The following is a 27,225-nucleotide window of genomic DNA, read 5'->3' as shown; positions in this document are numbered from 1 at the left end:
TTTTTTATAAGTTCAGACTAACTAAAATAAAAAAAAAAGATCTATTTATTTCATTTCTTTATATAAAGATAGGGCTTTCATGTAAATTACACAATTTAAATCAATCGCGTTTCATTGATATTAGAAATTTAAAGCAATAACCGATTTATTAATCGTCATTTAAATATCAGACACAGTTTAAAGTCAATTTAACTACAGAAACTTGAAGTTTTTCAAGTTAAAAATCAGTAAAAATTTTATTTGAACGTAAATATCAAATATCATGTTCATCTATAGTATAGATTCTATATATACTCTCGTATTTTAGTAAACGGCATTAAACTGTACTAACTATGATAAATTAATATGTTTATATTATAAATGAATTAATAATATTTCAGGAATTTAAAAGTTATTAAGAAACGGTAATTTAAGTAAAAAAAGTTAAATCGTATCTATATAAATCGTATATGTACGTATACAACTATAACGTGCGTGTGCAGCTTAAACTTGACATAAAGATTTATTACGGCCGGGGAAAGTTAAAGATACTGAAATAAACATGAAAAAAAATTGTTTTTTTTTTAAATTTTAATGTAGCTTACATAATTATGTTAATTCGAAGGATAGTTTTTACGATATGACTAGGAATAAATAAGATAATCATTGCAAGAAAAATGATAACTCTGCAATTTTTTTTAAAAGTTTTTTTTTTTTTATCTTCTTGAAAAAATTCTTGCCTTCTTCATCACATTGAAGATTTTGTCAGTTGCACACGTGTGCGTACCTATGTTTTTCTTTAAGTTTTTAAAAAAGAAAGTTTTCTTTTTTCTTTTTGATGTTTTATTTTCTTCTTCTAAAAACAAGATTGTTTTAGTTTAGTTTAAACAAAAGTATCAATTGTTGTCTAAAGTTTAATAAAGACAGAAAGTGACAAAACTTCTACCTTATACTTGCAAGAAAATAATGGATATGTTTTTTTAAAAACAACAACTCTCTCTTTCTATCTCTCTCTCTCTAATTCAAAACTAAAGAATTTTCAATCTGTTCATCCCCTAAAATGTAATGGAACAGGCCAAATACCGGATGTTTCTTTCGAATATCCTCGTGTGTTTACCTTGTATTATACGCAAAAGTACAAAACCCGGAAACGATTATTCAAAACACAACAGGTGCGAAAGTGGACTAGTCCAGGTAGACTACAAACATTCAAAATGGCGTCTGGTAAAGGCGCAGGTAAAGGCTATCAAGAGAAAAGCCGAGGATACATGTACTGGTTTGCCTTTATTTGTTCGATAATCTCTCTGGTTTTAGTGTTTGTTGCCTTCGCCTCCCCCTTCTGGTACAAGTCATGGAGCCGAGTCCACAGTCCCCTCGCCAATGTCGGGATGTGGCATATTTGTCTCTCAGGATGGGTCAAGCCAAGGGACCCCACCATGAGATCATATGTAGGCTGCTGGTGGATCCATTCTACTTTCTTTGAAGACGTCTGGGATGAAATAATGCCAGGTAGATTTCATCAATCCATATATAATAAGTAAAGTGACTTAATTAATCACATAAAAGTAAAATGATAGATCTATGCAAGAAACAGCTTGTTTTGCTTTAATATTTTGGCTCAACCATTTTACACGATTAGCTTCATGTTCAATATCACCAGGTTAAATCCAAACTTTAAATTTTTTTTTGAAAGGGGGGGGGGGTGAAAAATAATATATACTGAGAGGAATTTGCATGGGTTACTTTTAGTTGTTACGAAATGAATCTGTTTTTAAACATATTTTTTTAACATCATTCCCAAAAGCAAGCTTCTCTGTGCAGGAGCTTGATGACAATATTTTAATTCTAACTAGTTCACATTACATTGATCTTTTTTTCAGCCTGGTTCCGAGTCGTCCAGACGGTTGTCATCCTGACCCTGCTGATCAACATGGCTGCCGTGTTCATGCTCTCCTTCTATCCGGTAGACAGATTGAGGATCAAATACTACAACCCAAACCGATACAGGGCCTTCCTGGTTAACTCTGTCCTCATGTTTGTGTCAGGTAAACTTTACTTCTAACAACAATTCCACTAAAAACTAATTCTTGTACATTCATTTTTAGGAATTTTTGTACATGTTTATTACACAGAACCTGATGAATCTGCCATCATACACGTTTTAAATGATTCGGTATTTTTGTCTTTTCCAGCTGTGTTTGTCTTGATTGTTGCCTTAATGTTCCCGATGTATGCCCGCGACCCCAACTGGATGCCTCGACCCTGGTTGAACTACCTATCATGGTCATATGGGTTTTTCGTCCTATCGGGATTCTTTTCCGTTTTTGCTGGAATCTCCCTATTCATAAAATCTTCAGACATCCACCACAAACCAGAGAAAAGTACAGAAGAAATCGAGAAGAAGCTGGAGTTACCTCCCTTACCATCAGGAATGGCCCCACCAATGAGACCACCCCACTATGAACCCAGTGAGCACGGCCGCAGTGTGGGAGGATACAGTATGGGTCAGGCCAGCATGGGCGGGGCCAGTATGGGGGGAGCTAGCATGGGAGCCGTCAGTCAAGGGGCTCAGAGCAAGCATTCAGAATCCTTTGTGTAGGCCAGACTTATGTGTTATTCTCATCGTCATCTTTAATATGTCAATCAGAGCATTTTCATCAAGACTAGACATGTACAGTGAATCTGCTTTATACCTCTTATCTTTAGCATTCCATTGGCAAAAAAGATTCACTTGAAGTTAACAAAATTTTTGTATTGTGTTTTAATTCCCTCGAAAACTATTTATTTGACAATTTTCCTTCAATATTTTGAAGAAAATAAATTGAAATAAATATCAACCATTGACTTGATATTCCATTAAGATCAAACAAGTTTTTCTTTTCCTAGTTGCAAAAATGATTTACATTCCGTTGAAACAAAACAAACTGAATTCATTCCTGTCAGTTTGCATTTAAATATTTGCCAATGTCTTTATGTCTACAATTGTAGTCGTGTGCCATGTAATTTGTACAGAAAATCAGTTCTTTTTTTACTTCACATGTACATAACAGGAATCAGTATGTGATTTGTATAGTAATGTCTATTATCAGAATGATAATATAATAAGGATAAGTGTATGTATACTAGGTATATTTTTTATTCTCAGAAAATATTTGGTATATAAAAATAATCAATAAATCATCATTGTACATAAATCATACAACATTGTAGAATATATTTTAGGAATCACATTCATTTTTTTTGACTGGAGTAAGTGTAGAATAATATTTTATACATGAATATATAAAGAAAAATTATAATACTTTGTATACAATAAAAAAATAATGATTAGTGTGTGTTAAGCAGTCTTTTCAATATCTAAAGCACAATTTATATAAAACATGTTTTTGTTTTCAGTGGTTTTTATATAGACAATATACAATATACAGTTAACATGTTTATATTGGCAACTCCATGTAACAATATCAGATTTACGTACTAAAGGAAATGTAGGTAAAAGAATGAATCAATATAACCAGATACAGTGAAAACAGATCTAAAGACATTAAAGTTTGATAATTTTTTTACAAAAATTTTCAGCTAGAGGAATTATATAATTTATAACCACTAACTATGAAAAATTTTAATTGTTAAAACAGGTTACGGGACTTAATTAGCTGAAATATACATGTAGCACTTTAGAATAGTAATTGAAACAATGCTATAACTACAAACTTAAGTAAAACAAGATATTTGTGAAACACTGATGCCCCCATACAGCAGCTCAAGGCCAATGTGAAAGTTTTTCAAATATTCTAAAATCCAAGGTCAATAGTTCAAAAATGTTGACTTCTAAAGAAAGATCTAGTCTACGTCATTCTATAGGTTACGAAAACATGGTCTTAGACCTTTATGTTTCGGTCACTATAATTTATTAGTGAAATTCAACCATTCAGAAAAAAATGGTCAACATTAAACTTTCAAAAAGAAAGTACCGTAGTATTCCAAGGTCAATGTCGTGAGGACAAATAATAATATTATCAAAGTAAAGGCCTTGTTACAAGGAGTGCAAGTGAAATATGGAAGCCTTCAAAAATAATAAACAAGGCTACAAATTATTTGAAATGTAGTCAAAGTGGAAGGTCAAGATCATGAAGTAAAAAATGTTGGTATCCAAAACAAAGGTCTTGTCACAAATGATACACGATATGTGAATACCACTGAAGGTCAAGATTAAAGTTTTTTTAATTGTAGGTTAAACTGAAAAATGGGTTGAAAGGTAAAAAATGTTGATAATATATCTAAGCAAAGATCTGGACACATGGACTATACTTGTAAAATATAAAAGCCATAGCTCCAGCCATACAGAAGTTACAGCCAATTTTAAAGTTTGATAATTAAAGTAAGGGAAACTCTAAGGTTAAGAAGTCAAATATGTTTGTGTCCAAAAAAAGATCTCATTGCAAGATATTTTTATCTGCAATATGGAAGTCCTAGCATCAACAATTCAAAAGTTAACTCTCTTGTTTTGGCCGACAAACAGACAGAGCAAAACCTATACATACATTGTACCTCCAAATCTTGGAAAACAGAGGCATAAAGGTCAAGTTAATTGCTGAGATTGACTAGGCTTTCACTGCACCAATTTAAATGTCTTTGGTCTACATAGAATACAATAAGATTTTTAAAACTGAGAACACAAGTTCAAATGCTGAAACATAGAGGAAAACATATATCAAATTGGGACTTTTAATTTTCTTTTCTGCTGCTAAAACATACTGATGCATCACAGTTTAAATAATTTTCTATCCTTATGAACAATACGCGAATACACGATTTTGACATAAAATGTTAAAGATCCTCACGAGTCAAAAACTTTTAGTTACATGTACATGTACTGTATGAAAATATATTGCTTTAACAAAATTTTCATCAAGAGCACCAATCAACTGTCATAATTCTGTCTTAATTAATAATTTAACATTAATTACTGACAATAAACAACTTGTACAAAAACACAGGTCAATATCAAAAATACATATACTGAATGTCATAGACACAAATGTCCTTAAAGTACAATGGCAAAACATGAACTAGATATCATCGGTATATCATGTAATATAAAATAAAGTACAGTCAAACCTTCTTAAATATAGAATTTGATGGGACTATGAATAAAATTTCAGATATTATCAGATAACAAGGGTGAAAAAAAAGAGGCTGGGACTAAAAATTTGATATATTGACATAGTACTAAGTTTATTACTGAATCAATTTAAAGTATTGAAAAAAATCTATGAAGTTTTCATCAATATCCTTTTTTAACATTTATAATGGATTTAAACATTTATGGATTATCTAATGCATTTCATAGAGTACTTATTTTAATCACCCAGGTGACTTTGATTTAGTAAATTTTTTGTGTTAGCATATTACAAATAATTTTTTGATTTTAAAAAAATTTTTGGTTTATTGACAATTGAAATGATATTTTTGTGCTGCCTACAAAGCAGAGCTAAACTCCAGGGACACTTCAGCAGACATGTATTACATCCTTTATCTGATTTAATATAATATTATATTGGTAAATAAACTGCATATAATATAAATAACTGTGGAATGTAAATACCGGTATACGTATTAATTTCTATTATGTAACATAAATGAAGTATCAGACCAATTAGCCATCCAAAATTTGGCCATTTCTTATCAGCCTTAATTATTTTGAGATTTTAAGAAGATTTTAGGGATTATTTAATTTTCTAAGATGAAATAACTAGCAGTATAACATAATTTTTAGCACTACTAATACTTTTGCTGATAATGCCAAAATTAGATGGAAGCTAAATATTCATATTTCATATACCAGGTACAGTATCTTGTTATATTTGGAAAAGAAAAAAACTACTTTTTGGAAAACATTTAGGTTTATAAATTATAGTTGGTAACAAGGAATGCAAGTTGGTAACAAGGAAAACTCTGTATCAGAGTTAGATGCTCTATCAAACAGCTACCCAGAATACTATTCAGGGTACATAATTATACTAGCCCTATCTTCCATAATATGCTTTCTGCTATGAGACCTTTGAGGATATCTGGGTTTTTAAAAAATGCAACTCAAAGGTTCTAGTAGAATTAGAAATAAAAAAATAAACATAATGTAATATTCATTCAAGGAAAGAACAAGGAAAGATAAACAGCAATAAGTCACATCAGTAAGTTAATGTAAACTTCAAATGTTTATCGGATTTCTTGGATGAGATAATTGACATGAGATAAAACATACCTGTTTATATTTTGTGGAGAAAATGTAGCTTTTGAAGCTTGTATTAGCTATATCATATAAGGTACACTATTAGGGAATGCAATGGAATCTGTCATTCATTTTAAAATTTACCCTTACTTGAGAAAATAGAAGCCTTCTTATCACTAGGTTACTCAAGTCGTCTAACTTTCAGTCTTCTGTTATTCTGGTACAGGTCAACTGTTTCCACGCCTCATCCATCAGTTCTATCTGTGTCTGTGAGAGGGAGACAGGCACTGCATGATGGGATTGAAGAGAGAGCTGAGCTGCCTGAAGACCTTTTTTTATGCTGAGGTCAAGGTCATGACCTCTTATCATCCCAGAAATTATGGCTGAAATCAAGCTGAAATTGAACATGCAAATGTTAATAATACAAGTGTATTACTTCAAATCTGGGCTACAAAATCTAAAGCCCAGCATTTTAACAGTATATCGGTAATTGAAAAACACATTGCAATACCATGTTTTTTTCTTAATGAATCACAATATACCAATATATAATATTATTGTGCAACCCCAATCAATAAGCCAATGCTAAGTAGTTTCATCATTAGTCTAATTTAAGCTATGGATCAACTATATAGCCTCTGAATAGAGAGAAAACTTACCAGTCTCCAGCCCCTGACACACTGACAATTTTGTGTGGTTCCTGTCCCTTTGGCACTGCTGGGTACCAGTCAACAGTCAAATAACTTCCATCCTTTAAAAAAAAATTCAGAATCCGTTAATAAATTTTGTTATACGTACATCAGCTCTCTAAGGTCATTATGATCACATTTTCTTTGAGTTTTATGGTCTGCTGATAAGGAGGAGTTTTACTCTGAGTATGATGCTTTGGTCTGGTTTCTTTGTCTTGTGTCTCTGACACAGGGCCATGCCGTGCTTCCCAAGAGTGACTACCACTGTAGGAATGTGTAATGCGATGACTTTGGATAACAGGACACATTCCATCAACACACTATTCAATGGCTGATCATCTGAACCCGTACAGCCTGAAATCAACAGAAAATGACCATAAAAGTCAAGCCTTAAGAGTATCATATATATAAAAAAGGTTTAGATTTGTAAATAGTTAAACTGATTCAGAAAGATATGTACAGTGAACATGTTATTTTCCATGGGTTATAATTTTGTGGAATCACATTTTGGTTAAATCTATGAATATAAAATTACCGGTACATGAATTTTTTGGATTGTTATTATGTGTCCATTACAGGAAAAACAGGAGTTTAGTTACTAATGTTTTGTAAATATATAAATATTCAGCTAACATTCTCTACCTACCATAGGCAGAATCTAAACTTCCTGTTAAGAACTTGTACATGGTTCTGAGCTCATTCAGATTGGGTGTTGTTATCGTAACAGCTTTCCTGATGTTGACCTGGAATGGTTTACTGGCCTTGTGTATGTCTGTTGGTTCAAAACAAACTGTAAAAAAACCAGAAGTCTCTGTCGAGACTGGAGCTCTACTGGTTTGTACTTATAGCAAAGGAAGAGAAAAGTACTTAAGCAGTTGGAAATTGAAACTTTTCAACAGCAATAAATAGAATAATGATCCTTGATTAAGTCTCTTTATGTTCTTAGTGTAGTCTACTTGTATGCCACAATATATTATAATCAGACTAAAACTTATTTGGGGTAGCATTTTGAGAGTATTTAACAGAAATTTCTATTTTTAGTTACCATGGCAACACCATTCATTGAAGTTAGAAATTAAAATACAGAATAATGTACCTTAGTGTAGTCTACTTATGTGCCAAGTTATATTGAAATCAGACCAAAACTGTAGGAGAAGTAGCATTTTGAAAGAATTTCACAGAAATTTCTATTTTTAGTAAACACGGCAACACCGTTCATTGAAATCAAAAACCGATATATAGAATTATGTATCTTAGTGTAGTCTATTTGTGTGCCAAGTTATATTGAAATCAGACCAAAACTGTAGGAGAAGTAGCATTTTGAAATAATTTCACAGAAATTTCTATTTTTAGTAACCACCGCAACACCGTTCATCGAAATCAAAAACCGATACACAGAATTATGTATCTTAGTGTAGTCTACTTGTGTGCCAAGTTATATTGATATATTTCAGTAAAAATTGGACTGTAGGAGGAGTAGCATTTTGAAAAATTGTTATCTACACTACCCAGAGGATGCTTCCACATACAGACAGCTTTCCTGGCCCAGTGGACGGACGAAGATTTTTTACGTGACCCCACCCTATTTTTGTCGCATAAGCTCTTCTGGTCTCTGACCACTAGAGCTAAAAATCAACATCTCATTAACAACCTGTTGACACAGAAACCTGATTATACCAGTGACACAGAAACCTGATTATACCACATAATACCAGTGACACAGAAACCTGATTATACCACAAAATACCAGTGACACAGAAACCTGATTATACCAATTTGTAATACCAGTGACACAGAAACCTGATTATACCACATAATACCAGTGACACAGAAACCTGATTATACCACATAATACCAGTGACACAGAAACCTGATTATACCAGTGACACAGAAACCTGATTATACCAGTGACACAGAAACCTGATTATACCACATAATACCAGTGACACAGAAACCTGATTATACCACATAATACCAGTGACACAGAAACCTGATTATACCAGCTGACACAGATGGTAATTGCTGTAATACATATACCAGTGACACAGAAACCTGATTATACCAGTGACACAGAAACCTGATTATACCACATAATACCAGTGACACAGAAACCTGATTATACCAAATGACACAGAAAAATAAAAATTATACCAGTGACACAGAAACCTGATTATACCAGTGACACAGAAACTTTTTTATACCAATGACACAGTTTTGTAAATATATATACCAGTGACACAGAAACCTGATTATACCAGTGACACAGAAACCTGATTATACATGGTTCTGACACAGAAACCTGATTATACCAGTGACACAGAAACCTGATTATACCACATAATACCAGTGACACAGAAACCTGATTATACCACATAATACCAGTGACACAGAAACCTGATTATACCACATAATACCAGTGACACAGAAACCTGATTATACCACATAATACCAGTGACACAGAAACCTGATTTATACCATAATCACAGAAACCTGATTATACCATTTTGACACAGAAACCTGATTATACCAGTAACCAGAAACCTGATTATAAGTGACACAGATAACCTGATTATACCAGTGACACAGAAACCTGTTATATTGAAATGACACAGAAACCTGATTATACCAGTGACACAGAAATTTCTGATTATACCAGTGACACAGAAACCTGATTATACCATGATACAGAAACCTGATTATACCAGTGTGCACAGAAACCTGATTATAACTGTACAGATACCATTTTGACACAGAAACCTGATTATACCACATAACACCAGTGACACAGAAACCTGATATACAGAATTATACCAGTGACACAGTGCCTGTTATACCAAATGACACAGAAACCTGATTATACCAGAATTTCACAGAAACCTGATTATACCAGTGACACAGAAACCTGATTATACCATGATACAGAAACCTTGATTATACCAGTGCCACAGAAACCTGAAATATACCAAAACTGTGACACAGAAAAATTGTTATACCAGTGACACAGAAACCTGATTATACCAGTGACACAGAAACCTGATTATACCAGTGACACAGAAACCTGATTATACCAGTGACACAGAAACCTGATTATACCAGTGACACAGAAACCTGATTATACGATAATACCAGTGGCGGGGAAATGATGAAAAATGTATGTTGTTGATCTGTGTATAGTTGTTACAGGCAATCAGAAACATATAAATGTATGTACTTGTACACATAGAGTTTGAAGCCTAGTGAATGAATACACCTTCAGATATAAATCTGAGTGTAGATGTGGCCAAGTACCTGGTATGTTATTGGCCTGTGTGATCTGTAGGGCCCGCCGTAATGCCTCCACTGTCACATTACCATCAATACACACCATCTTAGCCTCCTCTATAGCCTCCCGGTACTTCTCTATCTACAATCAACTCAGCTACTTCTAACAAATATACATTAAACAATTGAAATAATAGTACATGTGTCTCAATCTCTTAGTACAATGAAATCACCAGCTGGGACATACAGTTACCAGTACTTGTGTATTTCATTATTTGAACATGATAGATAAAGAGATAACTGACAACTGTTTTTACAGGTGTTCCAATAATGAATATGTACTTGAATTCGAATAATTTTTACGTCTCCAGAAATTTAATCTTTCCACCATCATTGCTCATACTAACATATTCAGGAGTAATCTGGCTGTGAATGTCCATGTCACCAATCCCAAACAGGAGTTGTCCCCCTTTCTGCAGTACAGCACAATAGGTGGCAGTTCTCTGGCCTTCCAGTTCTAGCACAGCTTCTAGGTTCTGTGTAAAATTTAAATGCAGAAAATTGTGAAGTAGCATATAGACCCAGAGGGAAACTGTTTATTATTACCAGGGGTATATACATATCTAAACAATGCAACATCTGAATAGCTCAGAAATCTAAAGTTTATTTGTTACAACATATGATCCTCAAAGATATTGCAAGTTGTTAAAAAAATATTTTATATCGAGTCAAATGCAGTGAAAAGGTTACACCCAAAAATGATGGGGGGGGTCAGTTGGTGGGTAGGGGTATCAAATACCACAGAAGTTAGCAACAGATAGAGTTACAGGATGATAACAATCCTGCCATTAAATCCTAAATCCCATGCATTCAAAGAAAATAATTACCATGTGACTACAATAGGATTTAAATCCAGCTCTGTGTGAATCTTTTCCAATGGCAGAAATGAACAGTGTATTAACACCTAGACGTGTCAATCCATCTGCCAAATTTCTTCCCACCCCTCCAAATGATTGATCGACTCCTCCTGGATAGGTTGCACCATTACTCTGGAAATATAAACACACACAAGGTATAAAGGTTCTTTAATATTTCATCTTCTAAAATTATGTACTGCATTTAGATCACATATAAGTATTATCTTTCATTCCCATGGTAGAAATTGATTCAAATTCTAAATAAAAGAAATGAATTATGGTCCTTAAGGGTTTCTTTAGCATCTACATTTCTGTAGATCACCAAATTTCATAACCTATAACAAAGTCAAAATGTCAATTCTTTGTGGTTCAACATATAACATGAGGCCCATGGGCCACATCACTCACCTGAGCACTAAGGGTAGGAAAAAGTAGAAAATGTTTTTTTATTGTAAAGTTTAAATCCAAAAGTAGTCCCATGACCAATCATGGATTTGCTATTTTTTAGAAAATGATTTTTAAAGAATTTTCCTATATATATCTTTGAAAACTTTGGTCAGCCATTTTTATGGCTTTGTCCTACCTATGTAAAACTTTGGGGGTCTTTGTCATTCTTGAGAAGAAGATTTTTAAAGAATTTTCCTATATATTTCTTTGTAAAACTTTGGTCGGCCAACAAACTTGAATCTACACTACCTGAGCATGCTTCCATATAAATATGATGAATTATGGCTTTGTCATTCTTGAGAAGAAGATTTTTAAAGAATTTTCCTATATATTTCTATGTAAAACTTTGGTCGGCCATTTTGGCCCCGCCCTACACTACCTGAGCATGCTTCCATATATATATGATGAATTATGGCTTTGTCATTCTTGAGAAGAAGATTTTTAAAGAATTTTCATATATTTCTATGTAAAACTCTTTTGGCCCCGCCCTACACAAACTTGAATCTACACTACCTGAGCATGCTTCCATATAAATATGATGAATTATGGCTTTGTCATTCTTGAGAAGAAGATTTTTAAGGAATTTTCCTATATATTTCTATGTAAAACTTTGGTCGGCCATTTTGGCCCTGCCCTATCCCCGGGGGTCATGATTTGAACAAACTTGAAACTACACTACCTGAGCATGCTTCCATATATATATGATGAATTATGGCTTTGCCATTCTTGAGAAGAAGATTTTTAAAGAATTTTCCTATATATTTCTATGTAAAACTTTGGTCGGCCATTTTGGCCCCGCCCTACCCCCGGGGGTCATGATTTGAACAAACTTGAATCTACACTACCTGAGCATGCTTCCATATATATATGATGAATTATGGCTTTGCCATTCTTGAGAAGAAGATTTTTAAAGAATTTTCCTATATATTTCTATATAAAACTTTGGTCGGCCATTTTGGCCCCGCCCTACCCCTGGGGGTCATGATTTGAACAAACTTGAATCTACACTACCTGAGCATGCTTCCATATAAATATGATGAATTATGGCTTTGTCATTCTTGAGAAGAAGATTTTTAAAGAAATTTGCTATATATTTCTATGTAAAATTTTGGTCGGCCATTTTGGCCCCGTCCTACCCCCGGGGGTCATGATTTGTACAAACTTGAATCTTCACTACCTGAGCATGCTTCCATATAAATATGATGAACTATGGCTTTGTCATTCTTGAGAAGAAGATTTTTAAAGAATTTTCCTATATATTTCTATGTAAAACTTTGGTCGGCCATTTTGGCTCCGCCCTACACCCGGGGGTCATGATTTGAACAAAAATGAATCTACACTACCTGAAGATGTTTCCCCATAAGTTTCATCTTTCCTGGCTCAGTGGTTCTTGAGAAGAAGATTTTTAAAACATACCACCAAATTTTCATTAATTCCCAATTATCTCCCCTTGAATGAGGGCGTGGCCCTTCATTTGAATAAACTTGAATCCCCTTCACCCAAGAATGCTTTGTGGCAAGTTTGGTTGAAATTGGCCCAGCGGTTCTTGAGAAGAAGTCGAAAATGTGAAAAGTTTACGGACAGACAGACAGACAGACAGACGGACGGACGCCGGACAAAATGTGATCAGAAAAGCTCACTTGAGCCTTCGGCTCAGGTGAGCTAAAAACAATTAAAAAAATCACCTGAAAATTGTCCGAGTTGACTCTTGCATAAAAATCAACAATAGATCCACCGATCACCACCTGCAAAATCAGAGATGGATAAATATTAATTTCTCTTCATAAAATAAATGAATTTCAATGAAAATATTTTGAAAATTATTCACTGTTCATATAATATTATTTGAAATACATAACTTTTTCCTGTTCTTACCACATCTGTCTTCTCCGTTTCCTCTGTGTGTTTTGTCACCTGGGAAATGTTCGGTCTGCCTTTCTTGGATTTGAGGAGTTTGGATAGTTTGTACGCTATCTGGCTTCCCACACGGGCATTGTTATGGATAAGGTTCATATCTGTTTTAGTCAAGTCAGTCAAAGAATGTTTTCTTTATCAAGTACAATGAGTTTGTCTAAAACAATCTAAATATGAAATAGTCTGGCTTATGTATATTGTACATTCCTTATTGCATGCAAGTACTTTACATTAGAAAATCATTCATAGACATCAAATTGCTGGAACATGAAATTATCAAGACCTTCAGCAATTTAAGATTAAAACATATAATACCAGTATTATTCAGTAGTCCTTCTTGCTAATTACATGATTAAAATTTCCTGGTTTATATTTAGGGATCTACAGAAGAAAAAGGATACTGGCTTCTAGAGATGCTCCTCCTGTCAGTTCATTCACTTTCTCCAGGATAAAGGGAGTCACATCTTTACCTGATATCTTCTCTTTTCTACAAAAATAAATGCATAAGGCATTTTATTTCTATCCATGTATCATTTTATAAAATACATGTACACTAAAACAAGTTTATCATACAATTCAGAATTAATATAGCAAATAAACACAGGATGCTCAGGGGCCTTAACATTCATCTGATTATAAAGTTTAAACCCTTGGGCCATGAATTTCAGCATTTGAAAGAGTCATCCTCAGTCTTCAGTACAATGAATAATATGCATTTACCCACATCCCCCCCCAAAAAAACAGATCATGGGTCTATGCATTTCACTCTTTCTGCTAGACTTATTGATCGCTATAATCATATTAACTACTTTGTGTCCAAAAGTAAGACGATTCTGAAAATTGCATTTTGATGGTTTCAACTGTATCCCTAGGTCCCAAAGAAACAAAGACCATAAAATTCAAAATTTTTGTCCCTCTTTGCCAATAAATGCTCCACAACAAAATTGGTTGCATTTGGTCCAGTGGTTTACAGGTCAAAGCTCAAATTGTTCATAAGTTTGAAAGAAAACCAATGGACAGTGATAAAGACAAATACAAAGAGCAATAGGTCAGTGGAATGACTCTTAATAAATCAAGCCCTAGAATCATGAAACAGGCTAGACTTAAGTCAAAATTTCCTCCATCTGTTATATTATTATGAACATTTTGACTTAAGCTGATAATGTTTTGAGATCCTGCACTCTGCTTACTTTGCTTCTAATATAGCGGAATCTATGGCTAGCTGGATTATCTCCCCTTGGCTGGCATCAGATGCAGGAATGGGTACACCAATCAGAATCCCCGACTTAAGCTGCATCTTCATCTGAGCCTCTAAAAGTAGAGTAACATGGAAAAACTGCTTTTATTCATAAGACCTTTTTTTTTTTACCAATTACATATACAGAGAAAAAAATGTTTATTATTGATGAATGTCAAAGATAAACATGATGAAAGATTAGTCAGTCAATTTATTTTGTACATGAAATGTTTTCATTGAATGATAAAAGAGAGTTTGCACAAGGTTTTGAGTTGACTTTTAACATAAACTACACATCCATCAATGTAAAAGCTTTAAAAACTGAGAATTACCACCCTTTGCCTGAAACTCGGCTCAGAACCATTCAGCTCTTGCACCGTTCCACTGAGATATGACCAGCCTTACCTATAAAGTGTGCAGCCTGGGTTGGGTTAATGAGATTGTACGGCACTTGGAAACCACTATGTGGTGTGAAAAATGCTGGAAATTCTCGAGAAGAGCCGTATGTTGCCACAGCAACTCCCTCCGTCTCCTATTATATGAAGAATATCATTTAGTCTGAAAAATTGGCAATTAAAAAATATCTCTTTCTTCCAGTAATATCATACAAAGATTTTTTTTTAACAGAAATATCCTTGCATTGTGCATTTTTAAAATCTCCTATTCTTAAATATTATATCAAATTAAAACTTCCAGCAAACAGCTAATTTTGATTTTTTTTTTATAAACTATAATCATTCTGTCTGAAAACAACAAGGATTAAATATTCCTTTGGTGTAAGTATGAATTCATCATATTAAGCATGTTTTCCATAACAATGTGTTTCTGTATATTTGTTAAGCTACTGGTGATTCCTATATCAAAGCCTCTGGTTTTACCAGGTATTCCAGTAATTTCTCAATGTCTAGGATAGACTTACCAGATATTCCAGTGATTTGCCGATGTCTAGGATAGACTTTATTCCTGAAGAAATAACAGTGACAGGGGTTCTGCCTAGTTCTGTTAGATCTGCACTTATATCCATAGCTGAAAGAAATATCATGACAGAAAGTGAAATTTAAACATAACTATAGTTTAAAATGACAATGTGACCATGAATCTTTCAAATTTCTGACCATCTACCAGATTTCAATCATATCATCAACTGAGATTCTGAATTTGAGTTTAAAAAACTTTAAAATTGCCTCACACACACACACACACCCCCACACACACACACACAGAGAGAGAGAGAGAGAGAGAGAGAATTATGTTAGCTTTGGGTTTGAGAAAACAAGAGGCCCATGGGCCTTATAGGTCACCTGAGCATTATGCAACAACTTTCCAGTGATTGAATTTGATTCATGTGTTAAGCCAGATGCTATGGCATTCACAATTTTGAAAGAGGCACCATTGATCATCATAACAAATTACACTTAGCAGTTGCTTAGTTTGTTTACTTAATACCCATATGCAGGGTAAGGGAACAAAAAATGCATTTCAACTAATCAGTAATATTCAGCAATAATCAGTAGTGCCCCTACCACACATGAACCCCTGACCCTTAGGCCTTGATATTTGATTAATACCAAGGAGCAGATTTCAAACCATTCATTCATTTTCAGTATATAAGTACAGCCCCCCCCTTTCTATGGTACCCCTGACCCTGGGGCCTTGAAATTCACAATTCTGGAAGATATGGGCCCTTGTCCAGCATAACTATATAGGTAGTTCATGTGCTTAATACCCTGGAGCAGAGAAGAAAATTTTCAAAGATTTAATGTATTTTCACTACTGTAAATCACTTTTTATTCGCGAGAACTTTATTTTCGCGTAATTACGCAAGGCAGTGTGCTCGCGAAAATTTAATTCTCGCGTATAATGGTATTCCTAAAGAATATATAGCGCAATAACCATAATTCGCGAAAATTTTGTCTTGCTAATCAAGAGTCAATCACTATCTCGCGAAAATTTAGTGATCTATAGTATATAATCAATAGAGCCCCGCCCTAACACCAGAACCCCTGACCCTGGGGCAATAAAATTGACAATTTTGGTAGAGGCACTCTTGCTCATCATAACTATGCACTTAGTTAGTTTATTTAATACCCAGGAGCAGAAAAGAAGATTTTCAAAGAATTCATGTATTTTCACTATATAATCAATAGACCCCCGCCCTAACACTACAACCCCTGACCCTGGGGCCATAAAATTCACAATTTTGGTAGAGGCACTCTTGCTCATCATAACTATGCACTTAGTTAGTTTATTTAATACCCAGGAGCAGAAAAGAAGATTTTCAAAGAATTCATGTATTTTCACTATATAATCAATAGATAACACTACAACCCCTGACCCTGGGGCCACAATTTTGGTAGAGGCACTCTTGCTCATCATAACTATGCACTTAGTTAGTTTATTTAATACCCAGGAGCAGAGAAGAAGATTTTCAGAGAATTCATGTATTTTCACTATATAATCTATAGAGCCCCGCCCTAACACCAGAACCCCTGACTCTGGGGCCATAAAATTCACAATTTTGGTAGAGGCACTCTTGCTCGTCATAACTATGCACTTAGTTAGTTTATTTAATACCCAGGAGCAGAGAGGAAGATTTTCAGAGGATTCATGTATTTTCACTATATAATCTATAGAGTCCCACCCTAACACTACAACCCCTGACCCTGGGGCCATAAAATTCACAATTTTGGTAGAGGCACTTTTACTTAGTTGGTTTATTTAATACCCAGGAGCAGAGAAGAAGATTTTCAAAGAATTCATGTATTTTCACTATATAATCAATAGAAACCCCTGACCATGGGGCTATAAAATTCACCATTTTGGTAGAGGCACTCTTGCTCATCATAACTATGCACTTAATTAGTTTATTTAATACCCAGGAGCAGAGAAGAAGATTTTCAAAGAATTCATGTATTTTCACTATATAATCAATAGAGCCCCGCCCTAACACCAGAACCCCTGACCCTGGGGCCATAAAATTCACAATTTTGGTAGTGGCACTCTTGCTCATCATAACTATGTGCTTAGTTGGTTTATTTAATACCCAGGAGCAGAGAAGAAGATTTTCAAAGAAATAATGCATTTTCACTACCTACTTATTTAGCCCTGCCCTAGCACTAGAACACCCCAGGGCCATGAATTTCACAATTTTGGTAGAGGACACTGAACAATCATGCAAACAGTTTGACTGCTTGATGTCCAGGAGTAAAGAAGAAGATTTTTAAAGATTGCATTAATTTGTTTTGGCCCCACCCCTCAGGCCCCAGGGGGGCAGGGATCATGAAATTCACAATTTTTGTTCCCCTTCACCCATAGATGCTTTAGGCCAAATTTGGTTGAAATTGGTTCAAGAGAAGAAGCTGAAAATGTTCAAATGTTAACGCACAACGCACGACGACGGACGAAAACAGATAGCAATAGGTCACCTGAGTTTACTCAGGTGACCTAAAAAAGCAGTGGAAAACTTTGTAATTGAGTTCCAGAGATAAATGTATAACAAACAAACAGACTGACAAAATCAAAACAAGTACATCCTAGTTCAGTAGTGAGATCTGACAAAGACTCAGGGGGAATTGTACAGGCTCAAAAATGACAAACTCATTAAAATGAAATGTGATTAAAGGTTGGTATATGTATACCATTACCTGGTGCAATAAATCTGGCACGTCATGTTGTGATCAACTCACACAAAAGAGTGCATGTCATAAATAAGCACAAAAGCATCCAACTAACTTTCTAATTTTGAGGTTGGAAGACATCAGAAAATAATTTTTAATGAAGACCTTGTAAAGCTAAGAACAGCAATCAAATGTTACTCAAAATTTAGTAAAAGTATATACTGCACTGCAAAAGATACACAAACTCCAAGTCAAAGAAAACAGATAAATTAAACATTAGTGACTGCACAAAATCAGGCACAAAAACAATTCCTTGAAGTAAAGAAAACCAGAGACATAACAGAAATGGATGACTGCTTGAAATGTCTTATACAGAGACCATGATTTGGGGGAAAACGCAAACACCAATCTAAATAAATTATGTTTAAAAATTTTCAATAATACTGTAAAAGTGGTTATTTACACATGGGGGAAATTTACACTACTTACGCGGTCAGCTAAGAACCGCGTAAAATACCCCCGAGCGTATGGTCACAAAATTTCAAACTTCTGGAATATTTTTAGATTACTTATACAGTAGACCGGTTGAACCAGTCGTATATTAATCGTAGTATTGAACGCACGTGAGTAGATAAATATATCACAAAGAGTGATGAAAATGTAACTGTTCATTTTTTTAAATTGTGCGATGAAAAATGCATCTTTATATTAAATATTTTAGAGCAACGTCACGCAATTAAAGCTTCAAAACATCGATACTCCTTTTCATGTCCTTTGTACAATTGTATATGTGTCTCTTAATTTCAAATAATTAGTCCAAAATGTTACATAAACTCACAGTCACTACAAACATACCTATTAAATTGTCAACACTCGACACGCAGATACAGGTAAGTAAATCTCACTTTGAAGTTTAAGCTTGCGTAAATAATTACAATAAAGCGTGAACCAGTTGTTCACACTTCATTGCATTTGACTGTGCAAACCAACGTTATATTTCCCAATCCAACAGCATAAATTCTAATTTGATTTGTTTCATTTGTTTGTAATCATTTTTCATTTTTTAAAATCATTTTCAAAGGGGAACAAGTCGAAGTTAGTAATGGCCGCATAAATTTTTCTCGGTTACTTTTGCGACCGCGTATATTACACCCATGCATAATGTTTGATGGTCACAAACGCGTACTTAACAACCAGTGTAAATAACCACTTTTACAGTAATGACATAAAACCCTTTAAAGCCTATTCATGGTGCCATTTTTCATATAATTTTTTTTTTCATTCTTATTCCAATAATAAGGAGCTGTGGTCACCCCTAACTCTCTGGTTTTCCATATTTCCTACTTATTTTGCATATTTTGCCTTTTTGTTGAGGGTAAAGATTTTAAAGTTTACAAAATCCTATACCAATACATGTATGTAACAAAATTTTTAAAAAAATGATAGATGGATATACAGCGTATTTAAAAAAACAAGAGGCCCATGGGCCACATCGCTCACCTGAGTAACTTTTGTGATGCAGTTCTTTACCAGATTTTCCCTCTTCTTATATCTATTGTGGCCCCTTACCTCCCCCCCCCCCGTCTTGATTTTAATAATTTAGATTCTACACTACCCCAGGATGCTTCCACCTAAGTTTCAGCTTTCCTGGCCCACTGGTTCTTGAGAAGAAGATTTTTAAACTTTTTTCCTATATATTTCTATGTAAAACTTGGATTTCCTATTGTGGCCCCGCCCTACACGGGGGTCAGGATTTTAACAATTAAGATTCTACACTACCCAAAGACGCTTTCACATAAGTTTCAGCTTTTCTGGCCCAATGGTTCTTGAGAAGAAGATTTTTAAAAATTTTATCCTATATATTTCTATGTAAAAATTGGATTTCCTATTGTGGCCCCACCCTACCCCCGGGGGTCATGATTTTTATAATTTAGATTTTTCACTACCCCAAGATACTTCCATATTAATTTCAGCTTTTCTGGTCCAATGGTTCTTGAGAAGAAGATTTTTAAAAGATTTTTCCTATATATTTCTAATAATATGTAAAACATGGATTTCCTATTGTGGCCCCGCCCTATCCCCCGGGGGTCATGATTTTTGCAATTTAAATTCTTCACTACCCCAGGATGCCTCCACATTATTTTCAGCTTTACTGGCCCATTGGATCTTGAGAAGAAGATTTTTAAAGATTTTCCTATATATTTCTATGTAAAACTTGGATTTCCTATTGTGGCCCCGCCCTATCCCCCGGGGGTCATGATTTTTATAATTTAGAATCTACACTATCCCAGGATGCTTCCACATTATTTTCAGCTTTACTGGCCCATTGGATCTTGAGAAGAAGATTTTTAAAGATTTTCCTATATATTTCTATGTAAAAATTGGATTCCCTATTGTGGCCCCGCCCTACCCCCGGGGGTCATGATTTTAACAATTTAGAATCTACACTAACCCAGCATGCTTCCACATAAGTTTCAGCTTTCCTGGCCCAGTGGTTCTTGAGAAGATTTTTTAATGATCCCACCCTATTTTTGTCTTTTCTTGATTATCTCCCCTTGGAAGGGGACCTGGCCCTTTATTTTAACAACTGGAACTTCCCATCCCCCAAGGATGCTTTGTATCAAGTTTGGTTAAAATTGGCCCAGTGGTTCTTGAGAAGAAGTTGAAAATGAGAAAAATTTACAGACGGACGGACGGACGGACAGACAGATTACGGACAAAATGTGATCAGAAAAGCTCACTTGAGCTTTCGGCTCAGGCGAGCTAAAAATGAAAGGTCTGGCACGTATTTGGGTAAATAACACTGTTCATGACAGAGCCGCTTATCTTTTTTATTTACATGTATGTCTCTGGTCAAACTAAACACCCTGTCTCTCACCTCTCCTGATCCAAGTCTGCTGTCCACACACCTGTATTGCATGCATTAAGAATAAAATAAATGTAGACATAAAATAATATTTACATTTCCAATGTCTTTGTCTGAGATAAAACTACGAAATAAGGTAATAGCTTTATAATCTCATGAAGCGATTTGCTCAGCACATGACAGAAGTGCATGCTTTCTCACTTAGTAATAACCTGAAGAGGATGCTTAAATTTCTTGTTATTGAATTTTTTTTTAGTTATTCAAGGATAAAGTTTAAATATGAATATAAGGAAAAATTGTCTTTTTTTTGGTTTTATGAAGATGATCAATCAGTTTGTTCACAAGATAATTTACGCATAAACACCTTAGGTGTTTGGGCGTTTACACAAATTATATAATTTTTAAATCATAAAAACAAAAACTAGACAGTTCCTTATATAGAAATTTGAACTGTTGTTTTCTATTACTTTAGTACAAGACAGTTTTATTACAACCACAAGTATTTGCCTCATAATCTGTCTACCAAAAATATTGTTCAGTTGATATTCAGCATGCAGAAAGTCAAAATATGTGCTTTTAAAGCATATAAACATCGTACATGCAAAATAAAGCCTAGGATTGACTTACTTTCCTGTACCCCATGGTGAACCCCTCCTATACCGCCGGTCACAAAGATCTGGATCCCCACCATGTTTGCCACAACCATTGTACCACTCACAGTGGTGCCACCATTCAGTTTCTTTAATCACAGAAAAATAGAATCTTCAGATATTCGTTCATAATAAAGATTCTTCATTCAATGAAGTTTCACAGATTTTTTGTTTCTCTTATTTTAAATATAGGAAAAATTACTTGACCTTGCAGATTTAATACTTGTATTAACAATACGAAATAGAGTGCGAAAGATTCATTGCTAAATTCATGTAATATGAACTTTGCAAATATTGCTTGTTTAAACTTAAAAACTAAATTCAATAGATTATGAAAAGACTTACAGATATTTTGAAATAAATCAATGTATATAGTTATTCCTGTATAAGAAAATATATTATCCCCCATCAATACCGAGCTGATGACCCCGGGGAAATCCCTCCGTGAAGTCTTAACCGCAGAAGTAGCAGGATCAGCTAAATACTCAGTCTCCAGGTTGGACAAGCCTGTTAATTCATAAAATAAAACAATTATCCCACAGGAACATGTAAAGCATGTCTGCAGTAAATCTTAAACATTCGATGTACATGATGAATGGATCATTTATTTTATATGACCTGGAATGGTTCTGACATTAAGGTACTAACAAGCACTTATCTTCGACATGGTGCATTATATCACATGCAAAATGTATCTTATGCAGTTTAAAAAAATATAAAATATAAGAAATACTTATTAAGTATAGTTTTAAATATCAGGTTTTGCACAATCAAGTGAATTAACAACTGAAACTACTTCTTACATGTAAATGACTACATGACATAAGTGCACATTAGCAAGATTCAAATGTGATGCTATTGCAGTTGTCTCCCTTTACCTATGTGATGTGAAGTAGTGTAAGAGAGTATTTACCCACGTGGACTTTGCCTCCCAGTATCCCTATAGTGGCTGGGGTCGCCCCATTGTCCCTGACAATTTTTTCCACAGATAATGCCGTTCTGAAGACAAAAGCATCATAAAAATTTCAAATATCGCTGTATCTCAAATTTTCTTTGAAACTACAAAGTCTTGAAGTTATTTTTTTTCAACACAGAAAAAATATTTTTAAATAATTCTTAGTCCTTTTTCAAAATTTCAAGGCATGTCCAAGAACTGGTCCTGAGCCAGTACTCCAATAACATATAGGAGTAATAGGACTTAAACCCCTTTTAGATACTATATGTACCTATTTGATCATTCAAAACTTCACATGTATATCACATACATAAAAACAAGAGGCCCATGGGCCACATCGCTCACCTGAGAAGCTTTGACCATTCTGTTTTTACCAGATTTCCCCCCTGTAATACATAACGCATCCCAACCCTACCCCACTGATCATAATTTTGACATTTTGAAATCTACACTACCCCAGGATCCTTCCATGTGCACATAAGTTTCAGCTTTTCTGGCCCAGTGGTTCTTGAGAAGAAGATTTTCAGAGATTTTTCCTATATATTTCTATGTAAAACTTTAATTCCCAATTGTGGCCCCAACCTTCCCCCGGGGGTCATGATTTGAACAATTTAGAATCTACACTACCCCAGAATGCTTCCACAAAAGTTTCAGCTTTTCTGGCCCAGTGGTTCTTGAGAAGAAGATTTTCAAAGATTTTTCCTATATATTTCTATGTAAAACTTTGATTCCCCATTGTGGCCCCGTCCTTCCCCCGGGGATCATGATTTGAACAGTTTAGAATCTACACTACCCTAGGATGCTTCCACATAACTTTCAGCTTTTCTGACCCAGTGGTTCTTGAGAAGAAGATTTTTTAATGACCCCACCCTATTTTTGTCTTTTCTTGATTATCTCCCCTTGTGAGAGGAATTGGCCCTTTATTTTAACAATTTAAATTCCCCTTTACCCAAGAATGCTTTGTACCAATTTGGTCAAAATTGGCCCAGTGGTTCTTGAGAAGAAGTCGAAAATGTGAAAAGTTTACAGACGGACAGACAGACGGACAAACAGACGGACGGACGACGGACAAATTGTGATCAGAAAAGCTCGCTTGAGCCTTCGGCTCAGGTGAGCTTAAAAAAAAAAGAAAAAATCTCTCTAAGCTGTTTCTGAATTTTTTTATGTGTTCCCAGAATTTCACTCCATTACTCTGGGTTTACTGAAGTTGACACTTGAACTCACTGAAGGTTCTGAGGATGAGGCATGCCGTGAGTGATGATGGTCGACTCCAAAGCAACAACTGGCTTCCCATAATGCAATGCTTCTCTTACCTCTTCTGATATCTCAATGACATCTGTAAAATTAAAAAGAGAGAAACTATTTGTATAATAATTATAGATGTGCATTAAGGATTATTTCACCTAAACAGTTAAGTTAATATACTTGAAACTTCTAAGTAAAAAAAAAAAATTTCCAAACTCATCACATTAAGAGAAAGTACTTGTGTGTTACAACTAGTTCTTACTAACATTTACAAGTACCTTACTAAGCAATCACCACTGTGTGAGGTACTGAGGTACTTACTAGAAGAAAATGTTCTGCCTTTTAAAATTTTTCTAGGTGTGATTGTCTTCCACAGTCTGTACATTTTGCTGCTCAAATTATTTTGTCTTACCCAATATCAGTTCTTCAACTCATTTCTAAAAATGTAGAAAAAAATAATTGAAGGAATGACTGAGTGAGGTAAGGATTCATTTATCTCTTTATTTTATATCTCTAATCTTTTCACAATTGAACTTTTTTACACATTACTTTAAGACCACATGCATAGGCATGGGTACCCCTAACCCTTGATTTTTCTTAAATAATATTTTTCCTAATTTTTTTTTTATAATATGCCATATCTACTCTTGTTTCGGGCCAGCCACTAGCACTGAAAGTTAATTGTTATTTGTAAATATTGAGTATATGCATGGATAGAAAAGGATGCGTCCACATGTATATACTCAATATATTTACATTAACTTCTATTGCTAGTGCCGTGAGACAAGCGAGCTAACCGTTTTCCGACGTTCTGGCAATCTTTTTTTTTTTAAATTCTTTAAAGCAACACATGCAAATATGCAATATCTGATATTGACTTTCTCTGGGTATTGTTTGCAAAAGAAACTGTAGCATGAACAAAATAAAATCACCAATCCGCAATCGGCAATCAGCTGGCTAGCAGGATCTCAGGGTAAGGTCAGCTCTTAACCGGAAATGAAAAATGGGTTCTAAAATCAAAATCAACCAGTCTCATTTTCCGGATATTCTTCTTCATCGGTTGTTCATGAAAATCACAATAATCATATACACACGTTCTATACCGAAAGACGATTCATCCGTGTGATTTCAATGGAACTTACACTCCGTGCACAAAGAAATTAGATGGGAGATGGCTGATGATGGATCCGGGAGGGGGGGGGGGTAAGTCAATTTACAATTTCTTGTTTGATGCAAGAAAACTCTTTTAAACACGTTTGAAACAGAATAAACAGGTTATTTGGTTTGTTTGTTTTGTGTGTGTGTGTGTGTTTTAAATTGAAGAACACACACAGTCTGACACCCAGTCAGTAAATTGTGTGGCTAATACACATCAACCTTACTGCATGTGTAAATGTTTTCTATTTAACCGTTTCTAAAAGTTGACCGGCAATAAACACAACTTCGGCATCTGGGAAAAAAATTATCAACTCTGATCAGGTTTTCCTCTTGTTTTTTTAAATTTAGAAATAAACAACTAATGTTTAATAGACAAGACAAAATACAACTTTTCCAGAAATATTTAAGGGCGCCAACATTTTCCGCATTAAAATGTATTCTGCATTAGAAACAAGTTTAAAAGGAAGTTTTCAGCATCCGTGACAAAGTTCATTCCTTTTCGTTTATGCTGCCTGATCAGTCATTTTTAAAAAAGTCACCAGAGGTAGTTGTTGAGAGGGCACATCCATAAAGTATACTAGTAGCTTTTGTTTTCTTGGCAATCTTTTGGGGAATTTAATACCCCCCCTCCCCAGGCAACGATGCAAACAAGGGTTAACAGTATATAAACAGGTAATTATGATTTTACTTGGCGATTCAAAATTTACAAATTTATAAATTTTTTGAATTTTGAATTTAAAACAAGGGTAGAACTGAGTTAACTTACGAAATAACCCTTTTAAAAGAGATTACATGTTACGACTTTTTTCAAGCATTCACATTCTGTATAGATATTAAATTACTGTTCTGTTTCACTTTGGTATACAATAAACTAGTCAGTCATGATTACCAAGGTATATTTGTCTGTTTTTCTCAAGTATATGATTATGTGTGCTGTATTTTTTCTTCACAAAGTATGTACTCTAATATAACATAATATAATACATAGATTATTATTTGGTATGTAGAATTCTAATTGTTTCTTGTTACATATACCGATACATGATATACGGAATTTATCTTGATCCGCTGTCATTATTATGAATTTTTTTGCTTTAAAACAATGATCCAATCTTACGCAAGGTGTTGCCAAAACAAAACAATAACACAGTGATTGAGTATACCTCAGGTCTAGAATACATGACCGCTTACAACACTCTACAGGTAGCTCAAGTATCACTACAATTTTAGTAAAAATAAATCAATAGATAAATAATTTTCTTTTAAAAATCTATGATTTCTGCGAAAATCAATGAAAGTTAATAAGAAATTATAATGAAACGTAATCTTGTGGAGGAAATGAGACACAGAGAAATATGTAAAAATCATTACTTGTTTTCTAATGATTATTTATTTATAAATCTCCCAGCTGTAACATACATACCTAGAATTATCATTAAATATTATATATATATACAATGCAGATGAACTTTTTTTTACAAGTATAAATGTCTGTGGAAAAGTGTAAGCTTTCTCTCTCGACGAGAATGCTCTCGACAGTGGACCCCAATTAAAAAGGAAAAAAAAAAACCCACTCACACACGGGGGGCACTCCTGTTTGTTAATTTTAATAGAACTTTCGATTGATGGCATTTTATTGCCTGATATTCAAAATTAAAAATAAACTACTTTCTTTCATCAAATGGCTCTCGATCGGGTTTTAATTGTTATTTATAAAACATTTTCTGAAATTAGGCTTAAGTTATTAATCGATCAAAGCCAACGCGTGAAAATCTAGAACGACAAATACATCAGAAATTTAGGGGATTTCGAAATCAAACGTATCCATGGCTCTTCTTCTAAACATTTCATATTTTTGTTAATTAGGAGTTGCATCTCATGAAGAGATTAAAAACTGTAAAGCAAGACACTGGCCACAATTCCTCCGTGGCTTTAGCTAGTGATGGTAAGTATTATGTCGATGAGAAAAAAACCCGATTCGTTTTGTCTCGTATAATGTCATGTAAAACACATATCGTAGTAGTCTAAACGCAGAGCTTATGTTCTCAACTTATTTTC

At 34.3% G+C, this 27,225-nt stretch overlaps 2 protein-coding genes across 3 annotated transcripts; one reads left to right on the top strand and one right to left on the bottom strand.

Moving 5' to 3' along the window:
* Positions 1-1,152: 1,152 nt before the first annotated feature.
* On the top strand, positions 1,153-3,309 carry LOC134273424 (uncharacterized). Its single transcript, XM_062755616.1, has 3 exons — positions 1,153-1,488; positions 1,860-2,024; positions 2,172-3,309. The coding sequence occupies exons 1-3, from the start codon at positions 1,194-1,196 to the stop codon at positions 2,576-2,578; spliced, it is 867 nt and encodes a 288-aa protein (XP_062611600.1). The 5' UTR covers positions 1,153-1,193; the 3' UTR covers positions 2,579-3,309.
* Positions 3,310-5,058: 1,749 nt separating this feature from the next.
* On the bottom strand, positions 5,059-25,052 carry LOC134273423 (uncharacterized). 2 transcript variants are annotated; one of them, XM_062755614.1, is made up of 19 exons: positions 24,942-25,052; positions 24,331-24,439; positions 23,989-24,100; positions 22,723-22,808; positions 22,225-22,316; positions 21,787-21,898; positions 15,596-15,702; positions 15,082-15,208; positions 14,630-14,750; positions 13,841-13,926; positions 13,401-13,540; positions 13,211-13,270; positions 11,049-11,210; positions 10,569-10,697; positions 10,189-10,303; positions 7,547-7,690; positions 7,082-7,254; positions 6,871-6,962; positions 5,059-6,605 (listed from the first exon to the last, which is right to left on the bottom strand). In XM_062755614.1, exons 2-19 carry the CDS (start codon positions 24,392-24,394, stop codon positions 6,413-6,415), a joined length of 2,115 nt encoding a protein of 704 aa, XP_062611598.1. In that variant the 5' UTR covers positions 24,395-24,439; positions 24,942-25,052; the 3' UTR covers positions 5,059-6,412. The 2 variants fall into 2 exon arrangements, with proteins under 2 accessions (XP_062611598.1, XP_062611599.1); XM_062755615.1 differs by lacking the exons at positions 22,723-22,808; positions 23,989-24,100; positions 24,331-24,439; positions 24,942-25,052 and having other exon boundaries at positions 22,155-22,293.
* Between the last annotated feature and the right edge of the window lie 2,173 nt (positions 25,053-27,225).

The sequence above is a fragment of the Saccostrea cucullata genome, unplaced genomic scaffold, assembly GCF_032062105.1.
Source record: "Saccostrea cucullata isolate Sc308-1 unplaced genomic scaffold, CSIRO_AGI_Scuc_v1 ctg9300, whole genome shotgun sequence".
Lineage (NCBI taxonomy): Eukaryota > Metazoa > Mollusca > Bivalvia > Ostreida > Ostreidae > Saccostrea > Saccostrea cuccullata.
The sequence above is the reverse complement of the archived record's forward strand: the minus strand, read 5'-3'. Positions and strand labels throughout refer to the sequence as shown.